General features: G+C 38.8%; 2 protein-coding genes and 1 long non-coding RNA gene across 4 annotated transcripts in view; 2 read left to right on the top strand and 1 right to left on the bottom strand.

Moving 5' to 3' along the window:
* LOC148908610 (uncharacterized) overlaps window positions 1–17,897 on the top strand; it is a 56,370-nt gene that overhangs the window by 3,186 nt on the left and 35,287 nt on the right. Inside the window, exons 2-3 of one of the 2 annotated variants that reach the window (XR_016120771.1) lie at window positions 13,587–13,679; window positions 13,762–13,919. The exons of the other annotated variant lie outside the window; for it this stretch is intronic. This is a non-coding gene — a long non-coding RNA (uncharacterized LOC148908610). Of the gene's footprint in view, window positions 1–13,586; window positions 13,680–13,761; window positions 13,920–17,897 lie in introns of those variants that run through there. 2 annotated transcript variants of the gene reach the window in all.
* Window positions 1,325–4,130, top strand: LOC148908611 (uncharacterized). The gene has a single exon (XM_089035291.1). The coding sequence runs from the start codon at window positions 1,519–1,521 to the stop codon at window positions 3,400–3,402; it is 1,884 nt and encodes a 627-aa protein (XP_088891417.1). The 5' UTR covers window positions 1,325–1,518; the 3' UTR covers window positions 3,403–4,130.
* Window positions 3,545–6,085, bottom strand: LOC148908612 (uncharacterized). Its single transcript, XM_089035293.1, has 3 exons — window positions 5,634–6,085; window positions 5,159–5,373; window positions 3,545–4,868 (listed from the first exon to the last, which is right to left on the bottom strand). Exons 1-3 carry the CDS (start codon window positions 5,920–5,922, stop codon window positions 3,699–3,701), a joined length of 1,674 nt encoding a protein of 557 aa, XP_088891419.1. The 5' UTR covers window positions 5,923–6,085; the 3' UTR covers window positions 3,545–3,698.

Here is a 17,897-nt window from a genome sequence, read left to right on the forward strand (position 1 = left end):
CCATCTCATATAATCAGGAATTGGTTGCATTTCTTTTCTTGGCAGTGCTTCCCCTCGCCACTGTTCGTTTGGCCTGTAAAAGGTAGCCTCATACTTGTCAACCCAAGCAGTTCTAAATTGAGTATAATTATTATTAATCATCTGGTAGTCATCCAGATAGTTTCCTGAAATATTTTCCTGCTTCAAATTCCAAATTAGCTCAATGTCTTTCCAAACCCAGCTCTCCTCTATTACTTTGTATGACCAATCACACTCTTCTTTATTTTCTTCTGAAAGCGACAGAAAGTTTTTCAAGCGTTCCTCGTCGTTGAAGATATATTCTGATGACCTTATCCCCCTGTAGGCCTCCAACGCCTCCCCCCCATATTTCGCCTGGCTAAGGCAGGAAATAACATCATTTGTCATTGCTTCCATGTTCTCTTTGTGCTTGTTAGACCCAGGGTCTACTTGGCCTTGGTAAACTTTGTGAGCCGAAAATGGCCCGTGGCGAGATAGAGCCTCGTCCTCGATGGTGTGAACACGTTCAACGAAGTTTCTCTTGCTGTGATATTCCGCAAAAGATACTTGTGTAGTCTTGTCAAAATTAAGAAGACGTAAAAGTCTAACAAGGAGCATTTGAACCAGGGGACTTGCTGGCTGTTCAGCTGGACCGTTGTCGACAATGAAAACAAAAATTGTCTTGAGACTTCCTTTCGAGGGGTCCCAGAAAACACAATCCAAAGATGGTTTTGACATCAGAAGAAAGAGCTCATTAAATAATTTTATAGTTGTATCGGGCTCCAACAAAGATGGATTTAAAAGCGTCACTGCTTTTCCAGTATGAGTAACATGAAGAAGAGTGTTAGAACTACGCAGATTCAAATGGAGGTCATTAACAGTAAGAGAGGACGGAATGCTTTCACGTTTTGTTATCAACGTCTTCATGAACAGGTGGGTCATAGGTGTCACTGCACCTGTTCTGCTTTGGTTCCAATCGTGCTCTGGGCACTCGATGGTCTTCCAAGCTTTTCCAGGCTTTTGAACAGGAGTTATTTCACCACATACAATTTTTTTGGCATCTTTAGAATCAATAAGTACGTTGTCTTTTCTTTTGTCACTTAAATCGCAAATATAATTTACATTGGCAGTGCTGTAGTGGAGATTTACTACAAGTTTATTTACAAGAGTTTTGGATTGGTGGTGCAAGGAAATTTTAGCGTTGACTTCCTTTCCATGATGATGTCTTAAGGCGCTTGCAGAATTTTTTTAATATGTCATTGTGTAGTTGAAACAAGTACTGAGAGAAATGTGAAAAGAGGGAGGTGAAACGGCGTTAATACTCCAGTTTCGAGTTCTCGGTTAGCGACCGCTGGACTCTAAGCCGCGTGTTCGCTTCTAACGCGAAAACGAGGCTATCCCTGTATTGCTGGCGTGACAACAACAACAATCCCTTATCAACGAGTGTGTTTTTTATTCCAAGTAGTAGCAAAAGTCAGTAATACGGTGATTTTATTTGAAATTTTTAAGTGAACTAATTCAATGGAAACCATTCCATCGCTTGATGAGCTAAAAAAGTTTACTGTCAAGGAATTACGCGAGATTTTACGTCGTGAAAATCAGACGTCGAGTGGAAACAAGTCTGACCTTGTGATTCGATGTCACACAACTTTCCAAAGGAAAGATTTAAGATTACAAGGAGATGCTGAGACCAAGGATCATTATGTAAAACCGCAAGCCAGAGAGCAAGCATTAGTAAATATCGTATCAAACACTAAAAGCAACGAAGAAACAACCTACGAAAAGCTATCGCGTGAATGTTCACACTGCCAGTGGAGCAAGGACTTACGAAACCTACCCACGTTTAACCTTGTGCAGCTTTACGATTACCTTGTAACCAAGACATCCAAGTATAACCACACATCTATTCAGACATCAGCTTACAAAAAACTCAAAGCGTATCAGTTTTTTAAAGAGGGACATATCAAAGACATTCGAGTCGGTTGTTCTACGAGAGTTACGTATGTCGAAGCAGAAGTGTTGGCTTCCATGAAGCAAGAGAAATACAAGGCCATTATCTCTTTCACTCATCTTGGAGATGTTTTAAAAGCTGCTTGTATGTGCCCAGCAGGGAGGGGTGTACATGGTCGTGGCCATTGTAATCATGTTGGTGGGGTCTTATTTGCCATGGAAGACTTCTCCCATAGAGGTTTGAAGGAAAGCTGTGAGCCAGTGTCATGCACATCAAGGCTATGTAGTTGGAATGTACCTCGAAATGTTCGGATACAGCCTAAGCCAGTGGATGACATCGTAATTACAAAGTATAGCTTTGGAAAAGAAGCAAGAAAAAAAGCAAAAAACAGCCTGTATGATCCAAGGGCTCCAGATGACAGACAAATAAACACAGGAAGACTTGAAACACTGTGTTCCAATCTTGCTCAATCTATGCAAAGCTCTTCATTTTTCTTGTTTCATGATATCAAGCCTCTGCAAGTTGATGATGAGAATTTGATTATTGACAATGTTTGTGAGTCAGTTCCTGAAAGTGCACCAGATATTGAAATAGAACAAGATATTGAGTTGCCATTCAATGATTTTTATGACATTTCAACTATGAATTTTAAGTCAATGATTGACATTTATACTGAGAAAGCTGATGACAATGAAATAGAAACAATTGAGAGGATGACAAGAGGACAGAGTGCAAATGCATCTTGGCGGGAATTAAAGAGGATTAAACTGACTGCTTCAAATTTCAAATCTGCAGCAGTCAGGACGTCAGAACCTGATAAGCTGCTAAAGAGGATGATGTATATCCCTGATGTCAGAAAGCCTGTTCCAGCACTTGAATATGGACAGTTGCATGAATCTGTTGCAGTTGAAGACTACATTGCAGTGAAAGCTAGAGAGGGGAATGCAAATTTGAAAGTCTGGGAAGTAGGAACAATTATTTCAAAAGTCAGGCCAGGATATGGGGCAAGCCTTGACAGAATGGTTTTCGACCAGAATGCTAATGGGCAGAAGCAGGGTGGATTAGAAGTGAAATGTCCTTTTTCGAAGAAAGGAATGTCTGTTGAAGAAGCATGCCAGGACAAAAACTTCTGTTTATCAATACGAGACGGTCAAGTTCCTAAACTAAAACATGGTCATCAATACTACTATCAAGTCCAGGGACAAATGTTTGTCTGTGAGCTACAATGGATTGATTTTGTAGTTTGGTTTGGTCCAGCAAACTTGAACATTGAAAGAGTATACTTTGATAGACAGTGGTGGTTTAGTTTTGTTCTACCAAGGATCGAATACTTCTATCGAAGGGCATTTCTCCCCGAAGTGTTTACAAGAAGAGTTCAGCATGGCATCCCACTTTATAAGCATGGTGGTTGGAAAAGTTTCAAGAAGACACAAAAGGCCAAAAGAAGTGTTTAGCCTTGTAAAATATAGTTAAAGTGCAGTCAGTAGTTACATGTACATGTATTTTGTGGGTATACTGACTGCAGGCTATTAACAATTTTGCACAAATTTTTATCAACATATGGTTTGTTTTTAAGAAAAACGTTTTTGGACAAAACAAGTCACTGTATTTTTATTACTAAATCTTACATACATGATTTGTATGAAATGTACAAAAAGTTCTTGGTTACTTGATAGCTAAATAGTCATTCGAAGACTTTTATAGTAGAAAAATACTTTTGTAATTATCTTAATAATAATCTCATTATTTATCAGATACATTTTGGTGGGAGTAAAGGTGGCAAAAAATTAGTTAGATAGGAGCAAACAGTAAATATCTGATTAGCTACATGAGATAGACTTAAAGGCAGGGTCCCATCAAGAATATGATATCCCTTTATTCTCCCTATTGCTCGCTCCACATGAATGCGTACAGATGCAATATGCACTGTCTCTTGAACTTCTTCAGCAGTAAGCTGATTTCTACTACCTTTGTAAGGAGGAATGTTTAAATGTACTCCCTGAGGTAAGATGTCTCCAATATCAAACCCCCTGTCAGCCATGACATTATCCCCAGTATTAAGAAATTGGATTAAGCCTGATTGCTGAGTTATAAACTTATCTGAAACCCTTCCACCCCACAGTTTAGAAACAAAGGTTACTTGACCATTTGGAGAAATACCAATTAAAGCTTTAAAAGTGTTGTGGTGTTTGTAATTCGACCATGTTAATGATTGCGCTGTCATAGAAGAGGGAACCTCCACAAATATCTCTGTACAATCAATTATTACCCTTGTTGTTGGATACAGAGCAAACTGCTCTGGCATATTTCTTCTCACTGCACTTTGAGAAGGAAATGGAAATAACTGGTCTAATTCAAAATATAAAAAATTTATCCAGGTACAAAAAATCTTGGAAAAATGACCCATAGAGATGTTAAACCTATCAGCTAAATCCCTGACAAAAAGACCAACTTTAAGTCTAACTAATACCATAAAAAACTCATTTATAAATGTTATGTTCCTTTTGGGACCTGGTTTCTTTTTGCCTTGTTCTTGATATGTCTGGGAATCTTTTACATCACCACTGCCCCAATACTGCATTTTTTCAAGTTTTGGTTCAATGTAATTAAAAAAGTGCACAAGTGTATCATAGTTGGGGAATCCAGTGTAAAACTGAATGGCAGAGTCATCATCTTTAAATTTCTGAAGGCTGAATTCCCTTTCTTTGTAGTCATCAAGTTCTTTCTGTAAATTTCCCACTTTAACCCTAAGACTGTTCAACATCTCTGACTTGACTTCTAGCCTTTCCTGCATAGTCTGTTGGTATTCGCAAGGGTACTTAGGTGTTTGAGTAAAGGTGAAGGCATAATCATGGTCATTATTCTTTGAAGATGATGGAAAATCAAATGACCAGTCAGTCTGTGTGGATTTTTCTTGTACCTGCAATACAACAAGAAAGTTTTTTGTCAAGTTTACTCTCATAAATATATAATAATAAATATAGCAATGAACAACAATAACATTATGGGTAGTTATTTAAAACAGCACAACACATTTATAAGTTTTACAAACATTTATATTTGAGCACTTGGATGGCATTCTGTGCTGCTATCAGTGCAACATAAAATGAGACTTATTAGTTTTATACTCGCAAGGTAAACCCATAATACCAAGGGTATATTTTTTGGGCAAAAGAAAAAAAACATTCATAATAGTTTGTATGTAACTACCTGAGGCATATCAGTTTCGTCAGTCTCGCATACATTTACTGCAGGTTCACTGGGGCTCTCTTCAAGGTCCTTTTTCTCTTCAATGTCAATGTAAACGCTTTGTTCTTGAGGCTTTGGTGACACATTTTCTTTACTTTTTAACACTCTTCTTGTCAAAACTCTTCTTGTCTTTTTCTTGGGTTGAGGTGACCACTCGAAAATCGATGGCTCTGCACCTGCAACAACAGTGAAACGATAGTGATAAATAGGTAATTTTAAACAGTGAAACGAGTTTTGAGTAAGCTACTAGGTTCGAGCTAGTCTATAATGGGCACAAGGAAAGTAGAATTTAATGTATCTGACTTTTTACTTATCATTTGACTGAAAGAACATGTTATAAGCCATTACATAGGCTCCATGCATGCAGTAAGCATTTTGAATGAAACAATCAAACAAAGTAAATCCAGCTTGATCGATAATCACTTAGCTCACGTACCTGGCCGTAACCTATGTCGCGTTCCTCCTGGAGGTTTGTAAATGTCTTCTTGCTGAAAATGTTTATCGCAGACCACTGTAGATGGCTTAACATAAAATCCATCTCTCCCATGCTGCCTCTTGATCAAGTTGCACCAGCGAGTTCGCAAAGATACCTTCGCTGGGAACTGGAAAAACCGAATGTTTGAACGGCTTCCATCGTTCAAGTATTCAAAGCTATTGCAAGCTGCTGCTGCACATTGCTTTCCTCGGCTTCTTTGCCTTTTCTTGTTAGTATTATTTACCTCCATAAGTCGTTGAAACGATCAAAAAGCTTTCTTAACAGCAACTAATACTAAAAACCTCTTATATCTGTCACAGAGAGATGAGTTCGTATACAGGGATAGCCTCGATTCCAAGTTATCGAAGCGCGCCCCAATATCTTTTTCCAGCGGTCTTACGCGATCTAGCAAAGGGAGTATTACTTCTAAAGCTTGCCTCATGAAAGTGTTGTTATCTTTACTTCTAAACAACACATCATTCTTTAGTCGGGGGTGTGCCTCTAATCCTCCTCCTGAATTTTCTCTTTGATCCGCTTCACCAAAAACGTACTCTAAAACACTGGCTAGCTCAGGCCATTCCTCGCACTTCATCATTCTTCCTCTACTTTCTATATTGAGTTTCATTTCCTTATCCTTTCTAGCTTTGATTATTCTTTTCTGGAGACGGCTTTGCTGACTGTTTTTCATGTCGTTACGGACACATTGGGACGTAATCTTGATGTCAAGAAACTTTGAAATATTACCTTTAAGCTCGTCTCTGCAATTCATTACTGCGGTCTTATTTTTTACGCCTTGGAGTTTTGAAACGAAGTTAACACTTGTAGCATGTGTGAAAATTCCTTTAAGAATGTCTCGATCCCTTTTGGTATCCATCATCTCCAGAGACTTGTTGAAAATTCCTCAAATTTTCTGATCTATGTCATTGTTCATGGAATATTGGGAATCAATTGATAATTTTTGCAACTGTTCTATTACTACCTCGAACGTTTGGTTTCTGTTTTCCATAATTTACGATTTTCCATTAAGATAAAATTGTACAATGTTAAAGTATCGTCCGAAATAAGAAAATAGGTATGACGAAGGCATGGCACGGAGTTTCTCTGAGAAGATTCCTTCACTTTCTTGTTTGGCTGCGACGTATACTTTTCCTGCCTCCTGAACCGCAATGACTGCAGAAGATTTGATAAAGTTTCCCACAGCCAGCAATCCCGATAACTCAGCTGTTCTTTTTCTTCCAGTTTTAATAGAAATCTCTGTAACTATATCATTAATGTTTTTTTCCATCGTTCCTTTCGCAATACCAAATTGAAACCTGTTCCCTCCATTTCTTGAATGTTTATTCGTTTCCGTCGTTTGACTCCAATTCTTTGCAGCCAACCTACCTCGCTTTCCCAACCAGTTCTTTGTGACTGCATTCATAGCTATCTGCATGTCTTTGGGTTTGTCATGATATCTTAAATTTTCTTCTTCGTGTTTTTTATTAATTGCTATTCCTCTTCCATCATCTTTATTTGGAACATTAGTTGCAGGCCTCGCAGTCTTGTTTCCCCTCGCGTGATACCATTTTCGCGAAACTAATGGAAGAGATAGCAAAGATTTAAGATTTCCGTTTTCGTCATTGGTATTACGAAGCTCCAATTGGTTACCTCTAGTATTATACCAAGACCGTGACAAACTTTGCATTGAAACGTAAAAGAAGTCATCTTTGTCTTTGCTGTTCTCGTCACTATCAATATTCACAGGAGGTACAGAGGCACAGGAGGGGGAGGCAAGAGAAGAATTATCTACACCATCGTCATCTTTATCTTTGCAGTTCTCGTCACTATCAATATTCACAGGAGGTACAGAGGCACAGGAGGGGGAGGCAAGAGAAGAATTATCTACACCATCGTCATCTTTGTCTTTGCTGTTCTCATCACTATCAATATTCACAAGAGGTACAGAGGCACAGGAGGGGGAGGCAAGAGAAGAATTATCTACACCATTGTCATCTTTGTCTTTGCTGTTCTCGTGACTATCAATATTCACAGGAGGTACAGAGGCACAGGAGGGGGAGGCAAGAGAAGAATTATCTACACCATTGTCATCTTTGTCTTTGCTGTTCTCGTCACTATCAATATTCACAAGAGGTACAGAGGCACAGGAGGGGGAGGCAAGAGAAGAATTATCTACACCATCGTCATCTTTGTCTTTGCTGTTCTCGTCACTATCAATATTCACAGGAGGTACAGAGGCACAGGAGGGGGAGGCAAGAGAAGAATTATCTACACCATCGTCATCTTTGTCTTTGCAGTTCTCGTGACTATCAATATTCACAGGAGGTACAGAGGCACAGGAGGGGGAGGCAAGCGAAGAATTATCTACACCATCGTCATCTTTGTCTTTGCTGTTCTCATCACTATCAAGATCTATATACACAGAGGCACGCGGAATTGAGCACTTCTTTTTCATCTCTTGTTTCCTTTTTTTCTGTGGTAAAGGTTTTCTTTTTTGTTTCTTGCCAGTGCTAGAAGGTACTAGTGGTGGAAAATCAAACTCTGTAAAAATAGTATCGTTTTGAAATGGAAAAATAGGGCAGAAATGGTTCGGCTGGAATGCTTTCCTTTATTGTTATCAAGATTGCCGTCTCTAGTAAACATTATGTGAAGTACTCCGTCGCCCCTTTTTTACCACGAGGATTAATAAGGCCATGGAAAAGTGGTCTGATGGCTAGATTTAACTCTGGATATACGGAAAAGATTGGCATACCAACGATAGATGAAAGCACCATCATATGTATTAAACCAGACCAATTTCTTTGTATACATGTTTGTGTTGCTTGTTGTTTTAAGCAATGAAGTCTTTTATGTCCATCCATTACGTCGACCAACAGAGACATCACGAAGCGATGTTGTGCTGTAGTTTGTACTTGCGTCTGTAAACCTTTGTTGGTAAAGTTACATGTTTCATGTTAAAATCGTACAAAATCCTGAGATTAATTAATTTATATATATAACATGTAATATTAATTTTCTTTGCATAATTTAAATTTTCTAATATTCCTTTCACCAGGAAACCAAAACATAGAGCTACATATTTAAATTCGCTTAAAGAATTAAGCAGCAAGGCACTTTTTAGCCAGAAACAAAGGTTCAACGAGAAATGTTGACCAGATCTTCATATAGATCTAACCGAAGGAATTATCGCTTTTCGCGGGAATCTAATCTAGAGCACTTAGCTTCATTAAAGTAATAAATTCTTGAAACCATTTCAAATCTAATAAATATCGATTTTCGAAATTTGAAATTTGAATTTTTTTTTTTACTGTTCGCGCCCGGAGTCACGAGTCCAAATTTCTAGTGCAAACGTAGATTTAAACGTCCATCAAATCTTTGCCAACTGACTGAAATGTCAAAGGCGAAGTCGGCCAGGGTAGAAACTGGACTTTTCGGTTCCCTGGAAATAGCCTTACGAGTTACGAAGTTACAAAATTACGAAGTTAAAAAATTACGAAGTTACAGACTAAGTCAGTATCTGTCATATTTCTGTCAACATATCGTGATTGGCCCGGGTCGCACTAGGTTTGGTAGAATTTGGTGTCTTAATCCGACTGAATCTGTCATCGCAAGACGATTTCTAGTGCGACCGTAAATTTGCCCGTCCACGAAAAATTTGCCAAGCGACCAAATTATCAAAGGAGCTGTCGAACATGTTCGAAGCTGGAACTTTTGGTCAAAGTTTCTCTAAACAATAGAAATCACAGCGAGAACTGTCATCGCTTGTCAGTATGGCTGTTAGAATAAAACCAGAGAGTGATTATTATGCCCCTAAAATGTGTTCTGAAAGGATACAATCCTACAAAAACTTTAAAAAAAGATTATTTTCTATCAATTACGAGTTGATTAGTGACTGCGGGCTGATACATTTCGATTCAAGACATTCAGATATCGCATCGTGTAAAACCAAATCAATTTGTTTAAAAGTTATAGAGTCAAAACTACAAGAAGGACAACAAATGAGCACAGTTTTAGGTACGCATTGATTACGCGCCCGTTACTACTTCTGTTGAACGTTGACATTCAAAAATCGGTATAGATCTCTAGTGCGACCCTGTTCAAAATACCAGACATTTGTTGTTTCCGGTGTCAGGGTAAAAACTTTGTGGGGACTTTGGCGTGCAAAGTTTTAAATTTGGCTTCACTTGTCATATATTTACAGAAAACCAGAAGCCTTTATATGTCTGATCAACTGGAGTGGAATTATTATTTCTGTCATTTAATATGAATATCTGCTTTTTCGGCATGTACTGTTGTCTTTGCTTACCTTGGATGATTTGCGTAGAAGTCGGCATTTAAGAATAACTCTGCAGCGGTCAGGAGACGAAGCACAGCATTTAAAATTTCTTCTCCACATAGTAGTAAAGAAACAGAATTAAAGAGACAGTTTCCGTTGCCAGTTGACTTGATTGGTGTGGAATCGGGGGGAATATCTCTTGGCATTATGCACCTAGATAATTCATCAATTTTCCACGTGCTGTCCCATGTGCTTGTCTGATCACTCTTCGGGAGATACTTTTCATATACCTCTACAAGGTAAAGAGCAACATCTCTATTTCCAGCTTCAATTGCTCGCTTCAAAGTAAACAAATCTGCGCTGATGGTTTTTTCACTTGGAATATTCATTTTTAAATTGAGTAACTCCGTAATCCGATGCAAGCACTCACTTCTACTACTACCGAAGTAATAAGTGATAAATACAAAACAATGCCGACTTTTATCTATGTGCGACGATTCGCCTTACCGTGATAATTGTGCAAATCATTTACTGAGTCGGTCATTGTGCGAACCCCGATTTGGCAGCTGTACATTAAGAAATTTTGGCCGTATAATAAAAGAAATCAAATAGTATGTGCCCAAAAAATGATGTTTATTCCTATGATAGAATCATTCCATAAATGCGAGAAAATAGAAACTTTCAAGAAAAACTAATTACAATTTCTTAACTATTTACATAAGATCTTATAAAACATCAATATCATGTTCTTCTTTGATATTTTTTGCCAGCCCCTCAGTTTCATCAGGCGTGAGCTCTTCTATTTTTCCGTCATTTGTCCCCGTGTCTTCATATTTAGCTTTGCCCCGGCCTACCCAATTTAAGCTTTTCACTAGATCAGCCTGAGCAAGTTTCAGCTTAGAAAATAAGTCATGAAGTACGTTTTCTTCAGCTTCAATGATTTCCTTTTTTTTTACAGTGACTTGGTTTAGCTCTACAATTCTTTGATATGCAGCATTTCGATCAAAATCTGCCTTCGAAAGTTTTTCATTATTTTTCAGTAGGTTTTGTTTCCTCTGCTCGCCTATTTCATCATTTATTAAGTGTTTATCAGCTTCTACTTTTAGTAGTTCTGTGTATCTTAGAGTCCATTCAGTGTCAATTATTCCATGTTGCTCCTGAATGGACCACGAACCATAAATGGGATGCCTGCTAATCTTTTTTCCAAAATCGTTCCAAAATTCCCTTCTTTGCCGCTCAAACCAGGTGATGCTTGGCGTATCAATCTCTACCTTGCTGTAGGTCTTCATTCGCTTCCGTGGATCCAAATTGGATTCGGAAGGATCAAAACATCTTTTTTGAGGTGGAGCACAACAATTACCCGATGTTGAAGGCCTCTCAGTAAATCGCATGTGAACTTGGGACACTGGTGGCTGGGAATTTTCAATATTGGTCATCACTTGTCGCAGCCGCAGGATGCTCTCTTGTTTCGTGGACAACGATACCATTCTATGGGTGAACTTGAAGATTGCTTTCATGCACGGTTTTTCTTTAGAAATTAATTCTCTTAATTTCTCAAGCGTCATCTAGAGCGATACTCGGAAACTCTATAACTAAATCTTGGTTTTCGTCGATCACATGCACTGTTGCATACATTTTCTGTGTCATACTAACGGTATAAAAATTATAAATGAATATTGGGTCAAGAGAGGGTGTTAATAAATACTGGAGAAGAAACCGGAAATCACAGCTTGCATAAGATTTCACGGAACACACAGACTTTTCTGTGTTAATCCTTATAGATTACAAAATACCGGAAATAGAGCTTTGTCGGACCCCTCTGACAGAAATATGATTAAAAGTTGCTTTCGATCTTTATATGCATAATTACTTTGACAATGAATCCGAAATTGAGCTCGCGGTAAATTATTAGCCTTCCCGCCAACTTATCCCGCTATTTGAGCGTTGTTTACACGAAGGAAAAAGGTCTTAATCGGGCAGGAAAATCACATGAAATCATGACGTCAGCGTATTCGAAAAGTTCCGGTTACGAAATGTTAAGTTCCGTTTTTGGTGGAAAATTGTTCCGGATTCGTCCGGACTAGTGTGGACGGAAGGCCTAACCGGATAAATAAAGTTGTGGATTCAAATTTATCCGGCATAGTGTGGACGGGGCCCAGTGACCAGCAAAAACAGAACCAGCAATTAAAAAAATTATTCTTCATTTTTTCTTACATTTCGTTTCTTTGAAATTATACCAAAAATGTTCTTAGCACCATAATTTTTTTTTCTGGGATTGATCCTAAAAATAGTCATGGAATTGAATTATGCTACATAAAAGATTACTAAAATTCGTAATTTCAAATCAAACTAAACAAAGGAATGAACAATAACAAGGATATCATTTAAAAAAGGTAAATTCAGTTTAAACCAAGTATTTAGCTTGATTTTTTAATGTTTTTTCTTAAAGCGTCTTGGGCTTTTCTTAGGGTACTTCGAGCTATATCGAAATTCGATTGGAGTTCTCTTAGTTCAATCATTTGTTGCTCGGTCTTGGCAGACTTAGTCTTCATTAGCTCCTTTATCTTGTCACTTAGAGTTTCACACTCTCTCTTAGCTAATTGAAATCTTTCTTTATTTTTTTCTAATGTTCCTTTCTTCATACTCGTGGATGCCATACGGACACCACTGCTTTCTCCTAAAAGGATTTCAGTTTTCTTTAATCGCCAAGCCTTGTGTATTTCCTCATAAATTTGAGTTTTTTTCAAGTCAGACTTGGCAAGAATTTTGGCCTTTGCATTCCAGAAGATTCGCCTTTCTTTTTCTTTGCCACGTGCATCTTCAATCTCCTTTTCCTTGTATATTTTGATCCCTTTAAGTAGCCATGCTTCGGGTGATTTAAGGCCCATTACAGTAGCCTGCTCAGGGATAGGTTCCTTGTTTGGTTCTTTTTCACAGACTTGCTTCACAGAAGAGGTTGATGTGGGTGGGCACACTGATTCACCAAGGTCGAAGACGGTTTGTTCTTTCTTTTCCGGAGGATATGTAGCATCTCTTTTTTCCTCAACAAAACGCATGTAGTGGCCTTCTCCCTCAGTGTATGAGACCGCTTTAACTGCGACGTGTGCCTCTTGTCGTAGGGAAATACGAACGCCAGATGAAGGAAAAAGGAATCGAAAATCGTGGGGCAGCAAATCCGGAACTTCTTCCATTATTCTAGTTCTCAAATCCGAAAGAAAACATTCTGGATTAACTTCAAAAAGAGAACTGGAAGGCACATCGTTTTCATCATTTTTCAAAGTCAAAACATCCATAATTACTTGGTGATGAGTATAGTTTAAACTTGCGCTTTTATGCTTCCCTACGGATGAAATCCAATTAGCGAAAACAGCCCACCCATTATACTCGGCGTATTAGTCATATCCGCAGGAAATAGGGAGGATCAAACCAATCAGTGTTAGCCATACACATCCCACTACGAGTGTGCATCAACGAAATTATTGATATATAAGGCAAATCTAAAATATGTCCGCTCTTTTTGTTGGTGTGAACAGCGTTTTAAAAGGGTTTCATGCCACTCAAGCTGTGCTTGAAGTGGGCAAAGAATATATTCTGACGAAAATGAATTCCGTGCATGATGAGAATGCATTTTTTGTTTTAAGTAAGGATGGGACTATCCAAGCATCTATGCCAAGAGAGCTGGCGAGACTTATTGCTCCATTTAAAGTTCGGGGGCAAGTGTTGTGCATCGTGTGGTAAGTAAAAATTCATATTAAAAAATAATAAAATAAAAATAAAAATGCAAAAGCTTGACGATTTTTTTTTTACTATTTTCAGTTCCCCCACAGCCGGCCTCAGAGAATCAAACAAAGGTTTATTTGAAGTGGGAGGTGGCATTGTCATGCCTTGCATTTACTGCATACAATGCAAAAGCGAAAACGTTGCCCGGACTCTTGCAGGAATTATCCCGAATAGTCATCTGCGCAAACTAAAGGCTAGTAGGAATCAATATATTAGTCCGAGGTTGGCAAACATTCACGTCTTCATTACGACAAGTAATTATATACCCATCAATCATATGCGACTTTATAAGACACACAGTGACAGCGGCTTTTCAGAGTGGCGTGGAGATAAGTGTCATTTCAGTCTATTATGTTGTCACGTTTGGGAACCTGATTCAAAATTTTGTAAATACTATTGACCCAAGACTCGGTACCCACAACAAACTCTTTTTGGACAATGTAAAGCATTCGGCTTGCCATTGCTACTTTTAATACGAAATGATTGAATTTGAACTGATTTTGAAAATATGTTTAGGAAGTTTGTTTGTCGCTAGATAACTATGAAAACTATTTTACCTTGGTTGTTTTTTTCAAGCCGATTTTTTATCCGTCTATTTGGAAGTGTTTTCAAATGCCGTTGTTGCTGCCGTTGTACGTGTTGAAGTATCATCTAAATATTACTAAAACAAGTAAATTTATACGCGTCTTTTTATAAATTTAGGAACAAAACGATAATATAAAGGATCAAGAAATAAATGTCGGTAGCAGAAGCTCCTGTAGTGCACAGGATTCGGAAGACTGCAAGGACAATGAAAACCACGATGACAGTGAAGAAAGTGATAGCTATCGATATCGGGAGCAAGACGACCCTGGACAAGAAACGTTCTATGCAGAATACCAACAAGCCCAAGAACCAATTGACTTTGACGAGGAAGACGACTACGATTACGATCTGGTTCCATCTTCAGTATCCCCCCCAGGCATAACAGATGATTGGGATGTTTATTTTCAAGGATTACCCCAACTGAACCAGCTGTAATATGTGTATTTGGTTTTAAATTATGAAATATGAAAAGACATGAACAAATTCAAACTTACATGTAATAAATCAATACTATTAGTTTTTACTATGTTTGTGTCTTAGAATTTACCTCATAATTTTGAATTTTGCAAACTATTAAACATCGTATACTGTTTTAATACTGTTTGCAGTTGCATTTTGCCGTATACAAGGTCTACATGTTACAATTAAAACCAAAAATTTTGAATCTAAATCAGTTATATACCCATGTGGGCCACGATCGATAATGAGATTTGCCACTTTTTCTGATATATTTGCTTTGCATTGAGTAAAAGCAGATATTTCAAAAAATTTTGAAATTTTACTGAAAACCTGACACTTTCTCATCTTCCTGTAATTCCAGTAAATTAATTAGTTTATTAATTTTAGTTGATTAATTAATCTTCCCAAGGATAATTGACGATTTTAATTGACCCCTTTCATTTCTATCATTGAGTTATCCATCTTTTAACAACATTGCCAGGATTCCAATCAACCATACAATAAACCATAACTTGGATTTTCATTTCAGACCACCCCTCCCTTGGATTTTCCAAAGAACTCAAGATACCCCTCCCTTGGAAATCCAACGTTTTCAGACCACCCCTCCCTTGGATTTTCCAAAGAACTCAAGATACCCCTCCCTTGGAAATCCAACGGTTTTAGACCAACCCCTACCTTGGATTTTCCAAAGAACTCAAGATACCCCTCCCTTGGAAATCCAACGGTTTTAGACCAACCACTCCCTTGGATTTTCCAAAGAACTCAAGATACCCCTCCCTTGGAAATCCAACTTTTACAGACCACCCCTCCCTTGGATTTTCCAAATGTCCTCAATAGGGGGCGTGCGGACTAAAAATGCAACTGCCCAATGTTTCTCTTACTAATCTTGTAATCTTAAATTTGATCTTATATTTAATTTATCTTCATTTGCATTTGCTATGAGATTAAAATTTCCTTGAAGGTAAAAAATATGTTTGGTGAAATACATCAATTTTATTTGAATGCAAACAGACTTCATATTTGATAAGTGAAAACACCCTGTACTTTAAAGTGCATATAAGGGTTGGCTGGTTTCACTTTCCTATTAATCGTTAAAATTAGTTGATTAATATTGATTAGTTATCGGTAGTAGATGGTTAATCGATAGTTACACGAACATAATATTATCGACTATCATCAATTAGTGTATCATCTGGGCTGCCATATTTGTCCGACGCTCCTCTCCAATAGCCTTCGGGTCCATAGTAAATCCTCTTAAGTTTGTCCTCTACGCGGCCCATTATATGAATTCCAGGACGAGATTGATCTTACGTCCGTTAAAATCCACCGTCTCTCCGTCCACTTTAATGGTAATGTTTATGCTTTCTACCAAATTAGACAAGTCATAGCTCAAAGAAATGGGAGTGTATTCTACCAGGTCAAATGGATTACCCTTAGGTGGAAACTTGGACATAAGAGAAGACTTTTTTCCATTGCCGTAACTATGAACCAAGTCGCAATAGACTTCGTAAGAGGATGCGACTTTCCATTTCACGGGTATGGCCGCGTTGGTAATTGCCTTGCCTGAGACACCTAGTAAAGATCCCAATGCCTCGTATTTTCCTAGGGTTACCGAAAAATTGTTTGGTAGATTGTGTTTGAAGGTCATTTCGTGCGGCAATCCCGTGGTGAGAGTATAACCGCGTTTGGCGAGCTCCTTAGCAAGGGTGATTGGTGTGTAATGTCCATCGGGTAGCATTACGCCTTGATAGTTGTTAGATCCCTTATGCACGGTGACCATACCATTGACTAAATTATACCAAGAATTGTACAAAGAGCAACTAACCAGCCGAACCTTATGTGCTTTAATGGGGGGATTCAAGTAAGTGGTAAAGTTATTCTCGTCGCTTTCCAAAAAGACGATCGTATATTACAGGGGACAAGTCCCCTTTCTAGAAGCAAGCTACGCTTAGACTAAGTACGCCAAAGCTACGCCTCCCGCCAGCCCTGCAACTCGTACGAATACCAACTCGCTATCTTTTTGTTTCTTAGAAGGCTGGTAGTAATTCTTGAACTGAGGCTTTCTCATTCTAAGGGGCACCGACCCCGTCGATGCCGCGGGGTGTGCTTGCGCATAAAGCTTAAAGGCGTAGTCTGTGTTTTCAAAGTTCTTGTCTGCCTGCATCTTGTCTTGGTAGTTCTTGTCCAACCAATCCCTATAAGCTTGTCTTCTTTCATTCCAAGCTGCCACGTCCCTTTGATACTTTTCCAGCGCTAAGTCGTGTCTCTTCCTTTCGGCTTCGAGACTACTTCCGCCAGTTGCCGCTTTTTCTATGTACTTACCTGCGTAACTGCCGCCAGTGAATGCTAAAGCAGCAATTAGTGAACCTCCTATCATAGGAGCCATTTATATCTTGGAAGGGATGTACTTTTCCTTCTGCAGATAGTCCTTTAGCATGATAGCCCCGCCCAAGGCAGCGGTCATCTTAGCAAAGTTGGCGAAGCTCTTGCTTGGGTCTTCAGTAAAGTCTTCTTTGAGCACCTTCTTACCTACCCAACCAATACCCGCAACGATGGAAGTAATGATAGCTGCTTCTTCAACAGTTTTCAATAACGCGGTTGACATTATATTACAGAGCGAGAAGGTTATTACTCCATCACGGGTATTTTGCTTCTAGGCTCCTGTGTCACATGCACGGGTTCTACTTTTGGCTTCGTAGCCCGCCATTGTAAGTAGAGGCTGCCTGCTGCTATAGCAACTCCCAACGCGCCAATGACGTACCCAGGATTAATAAAGGATTCGCCTTCGTCCTCCACCTTTTCTTCTTTTTTGGATTTGTTCTTCCTGTTCATCTCAGCGAGCTTCTTTCCGGCAGCAACTCTGCCTGGAGATTTAGCCTTGGTAATCTTCTGCTCCTCTTGGGGCTGCTCTGCCTTCGACTCTGGTTCACTCATTTATACTAAGGACTTGAAGGACTTGGCAAGTAACTTAAGGACGACTTGGAAATAACCTGGGCGCGACCTGACCAAGTACTTAGGGATGACTTGACTAGGTACTTGAGAATGACTTGGGTAAGTACTTAAGAAGGACTTGAGGCGACTTGATCAGGTACCTCGGCAAGTGCTGCCGTAAATACCTTTTCAATGTC

Source organism: Actinia tenebrosa, unplaced genomic scaffold (assembly GCF_029948245.1).
Source record: "Actinia tenebrosa isolate PJP-AT-01 unplaced genomic scaffold, QUT_ActTen_1.0 PGA_scaffold3__52_contigs__length_22856419, whole genome shotgun sequence".
NCBI lineage: Eukaryota > Metazoa > Cnidaria > Anthozoa > Actiniaria > Actiniidae > Actinia > Actinia tenebrosa.